This window comes from Heptranchias perlo, chromosome 44 (assembly GCF_035084215.1).
Source record: "Heptranchias perlo isolate sHepPer1 chromosome 44, sHepPer1.hap1, whole genome shotgun sequence".
Classification (NCBI taxonomy): domain Eukaryota; kingdom Metazoa; phylum Chordata; class Chondrichthyes; order Hexanchiformes; family Hexanchidae; genus Heptranchias; species Heptranchias perlo.
The window spans coordinates 5,439,443-5,458,250 of NC_090368.1; the positions used below are offsets into that span (position 1 = coordinate 5,439,443).

At 47.3% G+C, this 18,808-nt stretch overlaps 1 protein-coding gene across 1 annotated transcript; it reads right to left on the reverse strand.

The window, feature by feature from the left end:
* Positions 1 to 4,625: 4,625 nt before the first annotated feature.
* Positions 4,626 to 14,858, reverse strand: LOC137306656 (induced myeloid leukemia cell differentiation protein Mcl-1 homolog). Its single transcript, XM_067976001.1, has 3 exons — positions 14,260 to 14,858; positions 8,770 to 9,017; positions 4,626 to 6,997 (listed from the first exon to the last, which is right to left on the reverse strand). The coding sequence occupies exons 1-3, from the start codon at positions 14,726 to 14,728 to the stop codon at positions 6,881 to 6,883; spliced, it is 834 nt and encodes a 277-aa protein (XP_067832102.1). The 5' UTR covers positions 14,729 to 14,858; the 3' UTR covers positions 4,626 to 6,880.
* Between the last annotated feature and the right edge of the window lie 3,950 nt (positions 14,859 to 18,808).

The window sequence follows — 18,808 nt, forward strand, 5'->3', positions numbered from 1 at the left end:
GAATGGCCTCCTCCTGTTCCTATGTTCCAAAGGCGCTACTTAAATGGGAAAATTGCTGTCGAGTGCTTCACCCAATGAGCCCGTGGCGAGATTTATTTCTGGACTGAAATATTTCCAGGAAACTACAAGAAGCAGAAAGAAGATTCTGAAGAAAAAAAAAACCCTCTTGAGGTAACAGGGTTTTGCTTGTCATTTCAAAAGAGGTTCTCCATTTAACCACCCTCACGTTGACTCTCAAGTCGAAACCAGCCTTGCTGTTCGAAGTACACAATTGATAATTTTTTTTGCATGACCGAATGCAAAAAAAAAAACTGAGAAATATGCAAAACTTCCTTCCGTTTGCAAATTTCCATGCGAGCACAGTGCCTTACTTCCTGATTGGCACAACAATACAAAATAATTTTGAAAAAAAGAGGCTTGCAATTCTGTAGTGCCTTATCGCATCTCTCAAGATGCATGCCAAAATTCTTCAGACACAATGCGTTACTATTTTGGAGTGTAGTCACTGTCGCTACCTTGGAACTCTTAATATAGTGCCTTTCGTGGCCTCGTCCCAAACGGGGTACAGCTTCACAAATCATTAAAAGCAGGTTAACAAGGGCAATAAAACATGCAAAGCACTGGGGTTCATTTGTATAGGAATAGAATTGAAAAGCAGAGAGGTTGTGTTTAACTTGGATAGAACCTTGGTTAGACAGCACTTAGAGTACTGTGCACAGTTCTGGTCTCCATTTTACAAAAAGGATATAGAGGCACTGCAGAAGGTGCAAAAAAAAAAGATTCACAAGGATGATACCAGAACTGAGAGGCTATAATCATCAGGAAAGACAGAACAGGCTGGGGCGTGACTTGATAGAGGTCTTTAAAATTATGGAAGGGGCTCGATGGGTAGACATAAAGAAGATGTTTCCACTTGTGGGGGAGACCAGAACAAGGGGCCATCAATATGATAGTCACCAACAGATCGGGAGAAACTTCTTTACCCAGAGAGTGGTGAGAATGGGGAACTCGCTCCCACATGGAGCGATTGAGGAGAATAGCATAGACGGATTTATGGGGAAGCTGGATAAACACGAGGGAGAAAGGAATAGAAGGATATGCTGATAGGGTGAGATGAAGAATGGTGGGAGGTGGCTTGTGCGGAGCCAGTTGGGCTGAATGGCCTGTTTCTATGTAGTGTGGACAATAGATCTGTGCACACTATTCTAGTGTGACCTAACCAAGGTCCAGGTCTCTGATCCCAGGAAATATTCTCCTCGTCTCTCCCGCCCTCACTGGGATACCGTTCCACAGGTGCCTCCGACTGACTATTCCTTTAGGTGTGACAGTTGGCTATTCCACCATGGTGAGCAACACAGCCGAGCCCAATCTGCTTTGTGCACACACTTTGCTGCAAGGGCCGTCAGAGGCAGTCACCAACTGTGTTCTCTTCGCTGGCTGAAGCTAAGGCACGAGAGACCTTTCATTTCTATAGCACCTTTCATGACCTCAAGACGTCCAAAAGCGCTTTACATCAAATGAAGTACTTTTGAAATGCAGTCACCATTATAATGTAGGAAACGAGGCAGCCAATTTACGCACAGCAAGATCCCACAAGCAGCAATGTGATAAATGATCAGATAATCTGTTTTAGTGATGTTGGTTGAGGGACAAATATTGCCCCAGGACACCAGGGAGAATTCCCCCCCTGTTGTTCTTTGAAATAGTGCCGTGGAATCTCTTACATCCACCTGAGGGCGGACTCATCTGAAAGACGGCACCTCCAACAGTGCAGCACTCCCTCAGCACTGCCACTGGAAGTGTCAGTCTGGATTATGGACTCAAGTCTCGGGAGTGGGCTTCGAACCCATGGTCTTCTGACTCAGAGGCAAGAGAGCTACTCGCTGAGCCTCAGCTACTCGGAGCAATAAGACCGCAAAGGTCCCACCAACAGCTGTTGGTGCTTCCTCCCACAGTTGCATAACTGGCCATTAATCACCAACACTACGGCCTGACTCACTCACGAGTAACATTTTGCCCGGTTTTAATAATGAAACTTGATTTCACCATTAATGAGCACTGAGGCTTGGTTTAATTATTAATAATGGACACAGCACCAGGATTACAGGAAATGCCTTTCACCAGTCACCATCCCCTTTAGGCCATCGAAATAACATCGCCTCTGCATTGTAATGTTCTGTTTACATACCAGGGTGGCGACGGGAGCCTACGATTCATGGCAATTAAAAGCACCGTAACCATTCCACCTCACCCTAGCAGCCATTTGCACGCAAGCACAAACCCACTATTCCACCATCACAGCCCACTCGCCAACCAGTTTGAGTGGTTTTTGGGGGGGGTGGGGATGGAAGAAACAGCCTGCCCTATGAACCCAGGATGCTAAAGCCAACTGAAGCACAGTCACCCCTCCTCCACCCTATGCCAGCTTTCCGTGCGTTATACGGAAATGATTTCCCTCGCAGTTCTGATAAGCAGCCGATACCACAGCAACCACTCCCACAGCCGAGTAACACCACCCAGTGATTCACAAAAGTCCAAGAGGCACTGGCTTGGTTATTCAATTGGTGAACCGGATACACACACCAGGAAAGGTGCAGGCGGGAACCTAAGCCCCATCCTTGATCAGTGACCCTCAGCACATGTGTGTGCGTGTTGACATGACCAGAGAACATTACCACAAGATGCATCCCATAATTGTCACTCTACATCTGCCCCCACCCCCAGTTTCTCTACTCCACCAAAAGTGCTTGTGTTCCATCTCCCCCAAAAACTGAAGGAGGGCATCACTTGGGTCACTAACTCTTCATTGGCACCCCATCCACCACCCTGAACATTCACTCCCTTCACCACCAGCACACAGTGGCTGCAGTGTGTACTATCCACAGGTTACACTGCAGCAACTAGCCAAGACTTCTTCGACAGCACCTCCCATATCCGTGACCTCTACCACCTAGAAAGACAAGGGCAGCAGGCACATGGGAACACCACCTGCACGTTCCCCTCCAAGTCACACACCATCCCGACTTGGAAATATATCGCCGTTCCTTCATTGCCACTAGGTCAAAATGCTGGGACTCGCTCCCTAACAGCACTGGGGGAGAACCTTCACCCCAGACTACAGTGGCTCAAGTCAGCAGCTCACCACCTTCTCAAGGGCAATTAGGAATGGGTAATGAATGCTGGTCAGCGATGCCCACATCCCATGAATAATGAATTGAAAAAACTTCTGCTCATAAGTCACCTTCAGCCATGGTCTAGTGGGTAGCACTCTTGCCGGAGTCAGAAGGTAGTGAGCTCAAGTCCCACTTGAAACTAGAGTACAAAATCCAGGCTGCAACTCCCATTGTCGGTACTGAGGGAGTGCTGCACAGTCACAGGTGCCGTCTTTTGGATGAGCTGTTAAACCAAGGCCCCCCCCCGTCCGCTCAGGTGGATGCAAAAGATCCCATTGGGGATCCTGGGCCAATATTTATCCCTCAAGCACACAAAAAAAAAAATCACCTGGTCATTATCACATTGCTGTTTGTGGGACCTTTGCTATCACACAATGGCTGCCCTTTCAAACAAGATGCTGATCAAAATAAAAACTGTCAGGGGCTAAAACCCCCTCCCCAACTGCAATTCAGCTAGCCCGTGATTTTCATCAAGTCCACCCCAGCAATCCCCCCTCACCCCATGGTTGAATAGGACACTAGCAAACCACCCCAAAAATCAGTGACTCACGATCTCTGCAGATTAATGGGAGCGTGGATTTAAATTTTTCCAGACCCCCGCCGCCTTCTGGGTGAAAAAAATTCTCCTCAAATCCTTCTACCAATTACTTTGAATCTATGCCCCCTGGTTATTGACCCTGCTAAGGAAACTAGACCCCTCATATACACCTCAGTTAAATCTCCCCTCAGCCTCCTTTTCCGTAGAAATCTCCAGCCCTGGCAACGTCATTGTAAATCTCCTCTGTACCCTCTCTAGTGCAATCACATCTTTCCTGTAATGCGGTGACCAGAACCTGTACGCAGTACTCAAGCTGTGGCCTAGTGTTTCATACAGTTCCAGCATAACCTCCCTGCTCTCATTCTATGCTTTGCCTTGTTTGCTCTCCCCAGATGCATTACCTCACTTATCTGGATTGAATTCCATTTGCCACTTTTCTCTAGAAAAAAGTCTGAGGGGTGACCTAGTAGAGGTCTTTAAAATGATGATAGGGTAGCTAGAGAAGATGTTTCCATTTGTGGGGGGAGACCAGAAATAGGGGGCCATAAATATAATAGTCACTAATAAATCCAATAGGGAATTCAGGAGAAACTTCTTTACCCAGTGCTGAGAATGTGGAACTTGCTACCACATGGAGTGGTTGAAGCAAATAGTGTAGACGGATTTAAGGGGAAGCTCGATAAACACATGAGGGAGAAAGGAAAGCCATGGGGATAGGATGAGATGAAGTGAGGAGGCTTGTGTGGAGCATAAACACCAGCATAGACCAGTTGGGCTGAATGGCCTGTTTGGGGTGTGCATAGAATGTACAGAACAGGGCTAAGGTGGGGGGAGGGCGATACTGTGAAAACAGCCAGAAAAAACCCCCCAGCTCATTTGGCAGGAAGCAGGCACACAATGAAAAAACAGAAAACTACTTCTTTCAAAAAATACTTTAATTTACAATAAAGCTGCCATTTACAATGTTGTGTAAATTACCTCTTGCCTGGCAGTGCCCACTGACCTTAAGGCTCCACTGTACTCAGCATCCAGCATGGCAAATGCAATCTTCACAAATGTAAACTCCAGGGGTTACTGAGCAGCACCATATAGTACTGCTGGGATCTTACTGTATGTCAACTGAAGTGGCCCAAATTTTTTTTTGAATAAAACAAAGGAATTTTCTGAGCACCAAACTAAATGTTTTATCACTGCATTTTGAGCTCTCCATTCTTTGAATACCAAATTGCCAGAAGCAATTTTAAAAAGTGTGCAGAACATGCTTTGATTTGTTATTTTAAAAAGCTACAAATAAAAAAAGTGCCGAGAAGGGTTGGCGGTAGCCAACTTACTTGCCAGTGACGTGCGGTCGTATACAAGGACAAATAGTTACAACATGCACCACTTGGAACCTACTGTGTTATTGTTGGCCAGCTGTTGCTAAGAGGGCTACGTTACCTTTAGCCTCCCCCCAGCACCTTGAATCAGAGGGTTAGCACTAGAGACAGATTATTGGCTCCATAATCAACACTCCCACTGTGTCCCCATCAGGCCATGGGAAGAGCCATCAAACCATAGCTCAATTTATGTCCCACTCCCCTCCACCCCCCCCAGATCTCAGAGGCCCCTGCTCAGGGCATCGGCCGTCCTGAGGACCCACCAGAGGCAAGGGTGGAGCCTTAAAACTAACAAAAAAAGTTAAATCGAGTCCAAATTTATTTCAGAACAATAGGTCAACAGAAAGCAGCAGACTTTAAATGGCATGAGAAAAACCTTGGAACGCCCGAGATCCATCAGCAAATATTAAAAACAGGAATGTAACCTTAAATAAAAAATTAAAACAAAAAAGAGATGAATCACCCAGGGTTATATCATATCTGAAAAGCTGCTGATTATTAAAAAGACAATGAAACAAGGAGAGAGGATCATTGATTGGGACACTGGCTATTGAACTGCTGCTCAGAAATGGAAATCAATGTGTCTCACTGAATGGCTGCCCAGTTATCCCAATGTTGGGCTGCTATCTGCCAAAGAATTCCTGTAAGCCCACTACACCTCTCACTGAGTGAGTGAGTGAAGGCATTAATTGACATCAAGGGTTTCAGTGAATATTCAACATGAGGACTCAGGCCAGTAACCACAGCACTGGCCTGATTCTCGACTGGACAAAGCCCCCCCCCCCCACAGCTTGGAAAAACTAAATCACACGTCACCGCTGTTTAAATGAGACCTGCCCCACACCCCCCCCTCGGGTGGAAATGTAGCATCGAACCCCAGAGCACAGAACCACCCGTGGGCAGCTTGCTACAGAAAGCTCCCATTTCTCCCCTCCCCCCTTTTAAAATTTAACTTCACATACATTGCCTATTCAAAAAAAAGGTACAATTATTTATTTGGAAAGATTCATTGGAATCAGATCTGGTGAACAACCAAAAGGCTGCCATTTAAAGAAATGTCAACACCTCAGATTTAACGAGGACACAGGTCAGTTGCTTCGAATGTACGTGGCATTGTAATGTATTGTGGAAATCTAGTATTTTCTATCCCGCTCTTGTCCCAAAGCCCTTTTCTGACCACCCAACGACAGTTTTGCCCACTTCTCCCACAATCTCTCCTCTCCTACCCCACCCCCCCACCTCAATCTTTCAGTTTGGACATGAGGGGGGAGAAAAAGGGGGAGAGAATTGAGGGAGAGCACACAAGAAAGGACAATGACTCTTAACAATGGAGTGGCGGTCATTCCTGTTCAGTGACAGACTGGTACAGGTGCTGATTTGGGTCTGTACAGAGTTGATGCAGCACTGGTCAGGGAGTTCAGAGTCCTGTCACGGTTTTGAAAAGTCTGTTAGTTTTAACAAAAGTCTCTGAATCCACATAGTACACACCGAATGTACCAAACGGGAATATAATCTTCCAACTTCAATCTTCAGATCAACAATGGTGGGTGAACTGTTCAAAGGCCTCAATCCTCTTGCTCCATGTTAAGCGGGGGCCTCCACTTGGGACAGGACTGCTTCGGTCTTCATCCCCCCCCCCCTATTCACTGCACCGCAAACATTCTCCAAGGCGGCTCCCAAAACGGCCGGGCCCCCAAAAGCCAGACTGAAAATGGGCAACGCGTGGGTGATTAGAGTGCCCCTTTTATTGGGAGGGAAAGCACAGTTTTACAGTCAGTTGTGAGTTCAGAGGCTCACCTCAGGAGATGCATAATGCCTGCTCCGGCTAATCCGAAACCAGCAATCCACATCAACACTTTCTTTGTGGACTCCTCGGCATTGTTCTCGTGGAAGAATTGCGTGAAGCCATCCTATGAAAACAAAAACACCAGCATTCAGGAACAGAAGCAAGGAGAATCAATCCACCACCATAAAAATCTCAATCACAGCATGGAAGGTGGCCGTTCAGCCCAATCCAGCTCTCTGCAAGAGCAATCCAGCTAGTCCCACTCCCCTGCCCATATTACCATTCTTTACTCTCACCCACGTGTAACCCTCCTCCCAAACCAGGTGCTATATAAATGCAAGTTGTTCTTCAAACCCAACCCAAATGGGGCAAAGATTAGCCATGATCTACTTGAATGGAGGAGCAGAATGGCCTCCTCCTGGGCCTATGTACCCACCCAGGTACAGACATCAGTCATCTTGGTCACAACTGTTGCTCACGAGCCTCGACAATAATTCCCACCAGGGTACTGAGCACTGCAGCTGAACCCACCATCTAGCCACATTCACAGGTAGGGTCGAGTGGGGAGTCACAAGACAGCAGTCAGAAGCAGGAATGTGGGCCGGTTTTCTCCCTTTCGTGGGACCTTGCTGTGTGCAAATTGCAACGCCCACACTTCAAGAGTAGCTTGCTGGCTGTGAAGCACTGACATCCTGAGGCCTGATTTAAATGCAAGTTTTCTTTCTTTCTCTTGGGCTCAGGGGATTATGAAGACCAATTGTAGCACCCTTACTGAGATCTGCTAACCTAGCACAGACCAGGGTCCCCAATGAGCCAATGGCATGCAACTCAACTTAAAACCATAAAACAGAGCTGCTGTGGACAGATTTGGGATTGCTTTTAAGCAGGTGTTTCTACTTCAAAGGTGCTGAAAGCTGTTTGGTTAGCAATGAGCCAGGTGAAACTAAACACTGACCAATTGGACTTTGTAAGCGATGGGAATACATTGCCCAATTCTATCTGATTATCGTATGCAATGCCTTTCATGATTGCATAACCCGGGCAATCAATTACTTCAGAGCACTCAATCCCATGCTCAAGTGCCGCGTCACCAGGACGTTGTGTACATCAGTCTCATTCACAAGCAGCACGCGCCCACAGGAGGAGTGAACCACTGAAACGCAGCTCACCAATTGGGCAATCACCCCCCATGGAGTGTCACTACGATCAGTTACAAAGGCATGTCAATGTCATTCACACAAAATGCAGGAAACAGAGCTGCCCGACTGTTTGAGAACTGGGCAACAATAAGGGGGGTTCCAGATTGCCATGTAAAGGGCTGTCTGCTGTGCACGGCAATATGGTATTACTGGATGCCCTGCTAGTCAGTGAGGCTATTGCACTCCCAATGACAGCCTATAAAAGGGGGATGTTAAAAAGCCTCCAGGTCCTGGGTACATGCACCTCCCACTGTGCCAGAGTCACAGGCCAGATGGATCCCAGCTTTCATTCCTTGCCTGTTCTGATCTTGTGTTCTATTCTACAGCTGGGCACAGTGTCCCCAGGCTAGGAGAGAAAAATGTATCTAATGCTCCTAGTTTTAAAAACTGCCCTGTGACCTACTTGGTGGAACTTAATCATGCAGGGATATCAGGTGAAGATAGGATCAGATCAAGATAACATTGGCCCGCCGCAAAGTCCAGAAACACTGCATAGGCTCAAAACACAAACAGCCATGGGGTGATGGCACAGCAAGTTACCAGCACCAACAGCAATCTAGTGAGACCAGATCATCTGGAGAGGGGGTGGGAAGAGCAGGAGACTCCCACAGGGTGCGTATAGGTTTGTACTTTGGTGCTGGTCAAAGCTCATGCAGCAGCTGAAGTGGCACAGCTTCAAGGTGGTGGGCATCCTTACCCAGCCATTGTGTGTCTCTAGCCATTCCTTCTTCTGTCCAGTCAGGTACTGCGTGACTTGTGCGGCCACGTCGTCGATGCAGTCCTCCCGCTGAATCTTCTTCAGGTGATCACCCATTACAGCCCCGAAGGCAATGAAACTCACCACCCTGCCCCAGTTCACTTCCCCATCGCTGAACATTTCAGTGGCAACTCGCGGGATTGCGTCGAGATCACTCTTCCCAGAGATGTTTAGACGATTTATCATTCCTATGGGGGGAAAAAGATGAGGTACTGTGAATAATGCAGCCTGGACAGTGAATTTATTAATATGTATGGAATGCTTATGGCACAGGAGGCCATTCAGCCCACTGTGCCTGTGCCAGCTCTTTCCCTACAACAAAACTTTGTCTTCACCTAGCTGCAAACCAAGCAGATAATTTAACACATTAAAAATCTTACAGTGCACTTCCTGTCAGGCCCACTTCCCCCCTCATTATAAACTCTTATGTCCACCTTTATAATGGAAACTGCCTATGTAAACCTGTCACCCAGTTAATTGCAGGAGGGGGTAATCACAGTGTGACACATTTAGAGCTGAAATATACAAGAATATGCACCATGACTTTAAAGAGAGGCTAATGTGTCCCATTTCACACATTAGCCTCTCCATGTAAGCTGAACAAGGATGCACTAAAAACACTATCAATCGCCATGTACAATGGGCTAGCAGAATGTGCAGCTGCCTAGTGCACTACATACACAATGTTAAAACAGAAAACTAATTTGCCTTGCTGAATGAGCTAGGTGTGTATCGATTGAAGATTAGATTAGGGCTTGTAAACAAATTTGTGTGCGTGTTTTTTTTTAAAAATCTACTTACAGGACGGAAGGTTACATATTCAAGAGGTAGCAAAACAGATACAAGGCTGCATCGAATTTACCAATATCCAGAGGTTCTCAATTATTTAAAATTGTGAACTGCAAGCAAAAGTTGATAACAGGACATTAAACAGCTGTTATATTGTTCTTTTCTGACCCTGCTCCTGGCATTAATTCCATTATCCCAGTGCAGATAAGAGTTACCAATCCTTTAGGATTGTCCTGGAGTCAGGAGACTGCTGTGAGCAATCCAAGAAAAATCATAGGGGCATGAAATAAAAAAGTTAAAGTTTTGAACACTTTCATTTAATAGTTATAAAAAAGTTTTTTTTTGGGGGAGGCAGCTATTCGACTGCGTGGGGCAGTCAGGCAGGCGGTCATGTGATGAAACCTCCTGGGGAGATATCCAACAAGAGTCAGCGACCCCAGGTGCAGTCTAAGAAGCATGCATGGGGTCTACAGAAATGTAAACCTTGCCTCCCAGAGCTGAAACTAAAAAAAAAGCAGCTTTAGACTTTGTGTCTCTGAAATCCAGGCCAAAGATACCCATTAGCAAAAAAAAAATAGTATGTTGTTGAGTGCCTATCTTCAGGCACCCTATCAATATTACAAAACTACAAACTCAGACATTCCAGAAACTTTTTTTAAAAAATAAACACACCCACAGAACAATAAAGCCACACCAGTCTGCAAGAAAAATAATCCACCCAAAGCTCAAACTGGTCTTGACTAAACTAAATGGTATTTCTGACTATCAGGGACTATTTATAGCCATCCACAGAAGGGTTTATTTACACCAAGCCCTCAATAAGCACAGGATTAATCTAGCCAAGTAAAATAGAAATGGAAAGGTCGAGCAGTCACTCAATTATTCATTTCCTCCCAATTCTCTGGTTGCGACAGAATGCAGAGGAATGGGAGGCTGGAGCTAACAGTCCCCACTTGTAGATTGTCTGCATTTCTCTTGGCATTTGCTCGCAATAGCAAGACATCCTCAGTTGAAATAGGATATCACTAGCTCATGCAGAATTACTTGGGGTGCTAGAGCTGGGCTCAGTGCCACTGGAGGATACCAGCTTGGTCAAGGCATGGGTGGGGGCTGCTGGACTAATTGGATAGCTCTTTCAAGGAGCAAGCACAGGCACAATGGACCAAAGGGCCCCTTCTGTGCTGTATCCCAGCATGAGTCAGCAGTCTCCTTGCCCTGGGTGGGATGAAATAGGACAAAGAACAGAGCTTGAGTGGAGGGAAAGACGACCTACTTCAGAAAGCAATATTTAATATAGTAACCAGGATGAATTGGGTGCTCCTCAAGCAAGAGTTAATAGAGACCTTGGCTTTAAATACCAGTATGATCTGGGTTCCACCCATATCTCGTTTAAATATCCTTTCAAGGATGAGCCCTTTTGTGCACTCAGTACAAATAAACCCACGTAGCACAGCCATTGGAGGAGTGCACAGAGCTAAAAACAGCAAGTTCAGATCATGCAGACTTAATCTCCGGAATCCAGCCTGAAACGCCACACCCTTGCTGCTGCCGACATAAATACCAAAGATACCCCTGCCCCGACACCAGATTAACTATCCTGGCTCTGACTGAAGGTTTCCAGTATTTTCCAACCCCCCTCCCAAACTCAATGTCACAGCTCAGCCCCCAGAGTTTACACAACACCCTGGAGTCCATTCCAAGCTTCCTTCAGCAAAAAAGGAGATTTCTGAAAATATTGGACGTTCCTAGTCGGTGTAACTGCACACATTTACTTCATAAAGTGCAGGCAGGCCAGCCCAAGCAGTTCGTTGACTGCGTTGTGAAGGCAAAAGTAAAGAAATGTAGAGACGTGAATGCTGGAAATCAGCAGGAAATGGTGTGTTTAAAAAAAACTTCAACAGCATTGAGGAGATGCATTTAATGGTTCAGCTGGAGACTCCTCGTCTCAGGGGCTCCACCTCAACCGCTAACCAGCTGCTTTGCATTTTTTCGACATGGTGTTTTAAACAGGGGGAGGGGGGGAGAAATGCCATGGGGCTCCTTTGTAAGAATGCTCAAGGTGCAACACGTACTATTGTACAGTTGCAGTGTTGATTATAAACAGAACATGTTATTGTGGGGAGAATCCGGTCCAGCCCACTATTTACATCCTGCTCTCAGCATCCACAATTCACACATCTACCTCTGGTCCCCTTAGGAAATAAGAGCATCTCCACTTTGACCCTCTGGTAATTTCACACCCCCTCCCAGTCACAAAACAGAATCAATACCCTGCCCCAAAAGACCACCAGCTTTTTGATGCACTTACAGTACCCATGGCAATTGTAAACAATTTTACAACACCAAGTTATAGTCCAGCAATTTTATTTTAAATTCACAAGCTTTCGGAGGCTTCCTCCTTCCTCAGGTGAACGCTGAGGAAGGAGGAAGCCTCCGAAAGCTTGTGAATTTAAAATAAAATTGCTGGACTATAACTTGGTGTTGTAAAATTGTTTACAATTGTCAACCCCAGTCCATCACCGGCATCTCCACATCATGAGTACCCATGGCAACAGTCTAAGCCCCTACACTTCACAATGTGAGGTGTTAATTTAAATGTCTTACCAGTAATGTAAAAGATAATTGAGGCAAACTATTAAGTGGCAGGTCATTCAACTAGTTATCTCCCCCACCCCACACTCACTCCCCCCAAACCTTACTAAAATGCTCATCTTTCAGTCAAGACAAAAAAGGGTTAAATCCAAAATATTAACAAGTTTTCTTTCCAGATGCTGGCTGGTTGTGCAATTTCCAGCATTGTTGGTTTCCGATCCAGTTTTAAAAAACTCAATATGTTTGCACTTTGCACAGGAACAAAGTTCATCTCTTCCATGACCTCAAGTTGAAAAACTTCATACAAGCCTAAACACAGGGCGAGAGTGTGGGGGGTGGTGGTGAGGAGTGGAAATCTAAACAAAAAATGCCAGAAACAGCTCAACTGTAAACAATTTTACAACACCAAGTTATAGTCCAACAAATTTATTTTAAATTCCACAAGCTTTCAGAGGCTTCCTCCTTCCTCAGGTGAACGGTATGGAAATGCCAGAAACAGCTCAGGCAGTACCAGGGGTAGGGGGTGTGTTTACATCCACTTCTACCCCCTCATTGAGGAGTTATTAACTGGTCTTTCATTTTCAGCTGTTGACAGAGCATTTTCCATTTCCAAAATGCAATGGGAATTCACAACCCCAAGGGGAGGGAGTTCCCATTAGAAGGTATCATCTGTGTATTACATTATTAAACAAAATGAAAGCTTAAAAAGCAGCTTGCAAAAAAATAAATCAGTCAAAACTGGAAAAACACAGCTTATGTTCAAGGACTGATTCATTAGCATCTGCATATCCAAAGATTTTATGGGCAAGTAAATAAAAATGAAGCTATCAAAAAATCCAAACTACCTCAAAAAGGTCAAATGGAAGTGGTTTAAAAAGGTTGTTACATCAGTCTTCAGAATTGACACCAATTCCCTGAACCACCTACATGCAGTAATATTCCCTCTGTACTTTATGATAATTTCCAGTAGTGTAGCAAGGGACTTTTACCAGCAAAATATCCAGAATGCAGTTTTTAAGCTCATTAAAGATGAGCACAACAGGGTAGACAGATAGGAACTTCCCTGCATTAATACAATGGGAATATAACTCAATATGACTGATCTTTCTCTTTGTACACCCTCACCACTGTAAAGAGATATCAAATTTGTTACTAAGAACAAGCTGTGATGTTGAAAACACACCATGGTCTAAATATGCAAAGGACATTAAGCCACTGTTATACATTATACTCCACACTGCAAAGTCACATACAAAATGTTATGCCAAAGTATACCCTTCTCAAAAATGGGTAGGAGAAAGCCAAACATAAAATGAAGGCCAAACACAGATTTATACCCATTCTATTCAAAAAAAGTTAAGCAAGCCACTAAACAAGGCAAAATAGCTAATCACAAGAGCAAAATCACCTGCCAGGTGAAGACAGCCAAAATCCACATAAGCAATTGTAAACAATTTTACAACACCAAGTTATAGTCCAGCAATTTTATTTAAAATTGCTGGACTATAACTTGGTGTTGTAAAATTGTTTACAATTGTCAACCCCAGTCCATCACCAGCATCTCCACATCACCACATAAGCAAAACACTAAAGCAGCAAATGTAGAGAGACACTGCACCCAATCCACAAAACATTCACCAAACAAGCAAAGTCACTCTAAAAAGGTGTCAACTGAGTGGCCATTAGGTGCAAAGCTGACAGCCACCAATACAAATACATCCTAAGCAAGAGAGGGAGGGGGGGGGGGGGGGGAAGCAAAGCAACTAGCCAAACATATGGCAGCCAAGACTTCATTGCCATCACCATTAACTTATTTATAAAACTGGGTAATGCCAGTGGCTGGTTAACCCCATGGGCGAATAGACCGCCCACTGATACAGGAAAATGGCAGGCAGGAATAAGTCAGTTGGGTGCCATTTTATACCAGTTAGGTTATAAATCAATAAAATATACCACTGATAAGGGGAGGGGGGAGGGGAGTGAAACCACCATGCCAGAATTCCATCCCCGCACCCGGCGGGCGCTAGGACCCCGCGGCGTCGCCCTTACCCGTGAAAGCCGTCCCGTGCTTCTCGATGAGCCGGTCGCCGATCTTCTGCAGGGTGTCGGCCGCCAGGCGATCGTTGCCGTCCTCCTCTTCGCCTTCCTTAGCCCGCTCCCAGCCGAACCAGCCGCCATCCTCCCTGGGCCGCCGCGGCTGCTGGGCGTGCCGCCGGATAAATCCTCGGACCAGCGCGTAAGTCCTGCGGTAGAAGGGGTCGTGCGGGAAGAGGAGGAGGAGGGTGGCGGCGGTGGCGGGCGACTCGGCCGGGCTGCCGCCGTCGTCGTCGTCGTCTTCTTCGACGGGGGTGAGGGGGAGCGAGCCGTCGCCGGCGCCCGGCAGCAGGCGCGGGGGGCCGCAGGCGTCGTCGTCGTCGTCGGCGGTGAGGGGTCCGCGGCTCGAGCAGTAAAACTGGTTCTGTAGCTGCAGCAAAGCGCTGCTCGACGTCCGGTTCAAGGCCAACACCGTCTGCTCCATCCCCCGGGTTTTTTGGTCGGTTTTGAGGGGAGAAAAAAATTTAACGGTCGAATCCGATTCAAAATGGCGGCGGGGGAAAAAAAAATTTTCCGTTGCCCGTTCGGGATCTTTGAGCAGTGGCGCGTCCCTCGCTCTCTCTCTATATATAGTCCCAGGCAGCCCTGCGTCATGCGTCATGACGCCCGCCTTGCCCATGAGGTGCGTCGTGCGTCATCGCGCCCATGCAAATGAACCCCTTCCCTGCCCTACCCCATCTCCATCAGCAAAAAGGGAGGCATCTGGGGTGCAGAGTGTTGCACAGAGCAGGGCTCTTTTTTTGTGTGTGTTTTAGGCCTCCCTTTTATAAGAAGGGGGGGTTTAGGGTGTGTTTATGTGCAAAAAAAAAACCAAAACCAGTGTCAAATCAAAATTTTATTGTTGTGGTCCAGGATGCACTCCGCCGGGTGCGGGAAGCCTCAAGAGTACCGGCAGACGCCGCGTGCTCCCTCTCCAGGGCCGCCCGGGCGCGGAGAATGCCGCGGAAGAGAGGCGACCGCCCTCCGCCCCGTCACGGGCCGCGACCAGCCTGGACCCGTGGATGGCCACCTTGGACAGGCCCACGAGGACGTCCACCGACCTGCCCGCCCCCCCCCCCCTCCCCCCCCTCTCCTCCTCCTCCTCACCGGGCGGCCGAAGATCAGGAGCGTGGGACTGAAGTGCAGCCGGAACTTGAGGAGGCGGCAGCCCCCCCCAAATAATCAAACGGGCTCCCGCGCCCAGCGCACAAACGGAACGCGGACTCGTCCAGGCCGCAGAAGTCGCAGGCGGCCTGGGAGTCCGTAAAATGGCGTGATCGCCCAGTGCACGCGACTGCTCCCAGGCTCTTGAGCCACTTCACGGGACCCCCCCCCCCACCCCCCCCCCCCCCGCAAGGCCGCCTGCAATTCCTGTGGGACCGTAGAAAAGATACAGCACAGAAGTGGGGGGGCCGTTCGGCCCATCGTGTCCGGGCCGGCTCCAAGAACGAACCAGGTGCCCGTTCTCATCCCACCTTCCAGCACCCGGTCCGTAGCCCTGCAGCTTGCAGCACGTTGGGCGCAGGTCCAGGTACTTGTTAAAAAAGAGTCCCTGCCTCTCTGCCACCAATTCGGCCAGCGAATTCCATACACCCACCACCCTCTGGGTAAAAAAAGGTTTTCCACAGGTCCAGGCTGGACGCGGCCCGTGGGGGGCGGTCGCCCCGACTGCCTGCCCCTCTTCCGCGGAATTCTCCGCGCCCGGGCGGCCCTGGAGAGGGAGCACGCGGTGTCTGCCGGAATGCTTGAGGCTTTCCGCGAGCGGTGGGCGCCGCAGGGACTGGAGTGCATCCTCGTCCAGAACAATAAAGTTATTATTAGACTCTTTATTATTTGGTTTTGATTTGTTTTTAAAAATAAAGTTACACTCTAACCCCCCCTTCTTATAAAAGGGGGGCCTAAACCAAAAAAAAAAGCAGCGAAGGAGGCCGTTCAGCCCATCGTGCCGGTGCCAGCTTTTTGAACGAAAGAAAGACTTGCATTTACATTAACAAGAACCAAATAAGCTTGCTAAAGGAAGAAGATGCATTTCAAAGAGCCAGCACAGGCACGATGGGCTGAACGGCCTCTTTCTGTGCTGTATCATTCAATGATTCTATTGAATCTTCTTCCATAGGATTACATAGGACTCACAGCACAAAACAGGCCATTCGGCCCAACTGCTTCATGCTGAACCTCCTCCCACCTTACTTCATCTAACCCTGCCAACATATCCTTTCTCCCTCATGTGTTTATCTAGTTTCCCCTTAAGTGCATCTACGCTATTTGCCTCAACCACTCCATGCAAGCAGTGCATTCCAGACCATAACAACTCGCTGCGTTAAATAAAGAATTTTCCTCTGATCTCCCCCCTCTGGTTCTTTTGCAAATTATTTTAAATCTGTGTCCTCTGGTTACCGACCCTCCTGCCAGTGGAAAGTTTCTCCTTATTTAGTCATAGAGCACCAGCATCTGTGCAGAAAGAAGGAACTTGCATTTATATAGCGCCTTTCACAGCCTCAGGACGTCCCAACGCACTTTACAGCTAATTAACTTCTTCTTTTGAAGTGTAGTCACCGCTGTAATGGAAGAAACGCAGCACAAAAGTGTGCACAGCAAGATCCCACAAACAGCAATGAGATAAATGACCAAATCAGTCTCTTTTTTAGTGATGTTGGTTGAGGGATAAATATTGGCCCAGGACATTGGTGTTGGGAAGGAGGAGGAGAACTCCAATGCTCCTCTTCAAATAGTTCTGTGGGATCTTTTACATCCAACTTGCAAGGGCAGACGGGGCCATGGTTTAAGATCTCATCTGAAAAACGGCACCTCTGGCAGTGCAGCCCTCCCCTCAAATAATTAACCAGCGGCTGCAAGCTCTCCCACTGTATATAACTATGAAGCACACTACATCAGTCTCTGAATGCAATCTCTATACTCATTGGAGTTTAGAAGAATGAGAGGAGATCTTATTGAAACATACAAGATTCTGAGGGGACTCGATAGGGTAGATGCTGAGAGGACGTTACCCCCTCATGGGGGAATCTAAAACCAGGGGACACAGTCTCAGAATAAGGGGTCGCCCGTTTAAGACGGAAATGAGGAGGAATTTCTTCTCCCAGAGGGTCGTGAATCTGTGGAATTCTTTACCCCAAAAAACTGTGGAGGCAGAGTCATTGAATACATTCAAGGCCGAGTTAGACACATTTTTGATCAGCGAGGGAGTCAAAGGATATGGGGAAAGGGCGGGAAAGTGGAGTTGAGGTAAAAATCAGATCAGCCATGATCTCATTAAATGGCGGAGCAGGCTCGAGGGGCCTTATGGTCTTTCCAGCATTTTCAGATTTGATTTCAGATTTCCAGCATTGGAAATTTCATTTTTGCTTTTCTTTGTATTTGGCTTTAAGTTCCGGATGACTATATAAGGCATAGGTGGAATTTTTTTAACTCTCTGTCCCCGCCCACCTCCCAGTTTTTCGAGCGCATGTTCAGCAGGCACTGGCTGGACTCTGTTATCCCACCTGGTTGGCGGCTGCTCACTGCCGAGCTGTTTGACCCCGGCGCGGCTGAGGGCAGTCTCACCTTTGACCTCCACCGATGTCAGCTTTTTCCAACTGAGCAGATTCCTCTCCTCACCCTACACCCACCGGCACCAAATTCAACTCAATGCATATATAAGTGTTAGCATCAATAAAAAAAATGATCAAAAAGTCCCAAGTGCTGCTCACTAGGAGTCACGGGAAGGTGACTTGAGGCCCTGAGGGCAGAAACACGGCCCGTTTCCAGCCCTCATCTGGCTCCCAAACAAAGATATCAGCGAACGCGTGTATCCTCCTCCAGCCCCTACAACCCTCCGAGATCCCTGCGCTCCCGCAATTCTGGCCTCTTGTGCCACCCCCCACTCCCTTCTCCCCACCATTGGCGGCCGTGCCTTCAGCCGCCTGGGCCCTAAGCTCTGGAATTCCCTCCCTAAACCTCTCCGCCTCTCTCTCCTCCTTTAAGACGCTCCTTAAAACCTACCTCTTTGACCGAGCTTTTGGTCACCTGTCCTAATATCTCCTTATGTGGGCTCGGTATCAAGTTTGCTCCTGTGAAGCGCCTTGGGACGTTTTACCTGGATAAAGGCGCTATATAAATGCAAGTTGTTGTGATTCTTTTCCCCAATAATACCTCCCATCCGGGAGCGACAGCTTCCACTCCATGCTTCCCAGAAAAAGGAAGCTCAGATTGAGAGGGGACTCAGTCCTGCTTCTGTTTCAATTCTGCAGCCTTTAATTCCATTTATTGTTCCAACATTCCCGCTGTCACATTAGTATTACTGCCACGAAGAGGCAAGAATTGTAACATTTTCTGGCTAGCAAGTAAATATTTGAGTGTGTTCATGCTCGACGGTATACTATAATAAGCTCAGGTAAATATTTTGACCAACATGAGAACTGCACAGGGTCAGTCACAGGTTTAAGGTGATCGGCAAAAGAACCAGAGGGGGAGATGAGGAGAATTTTTTTTTTAACGCAGCGAGTTGTTCTGATCTGGAATGCGCTGC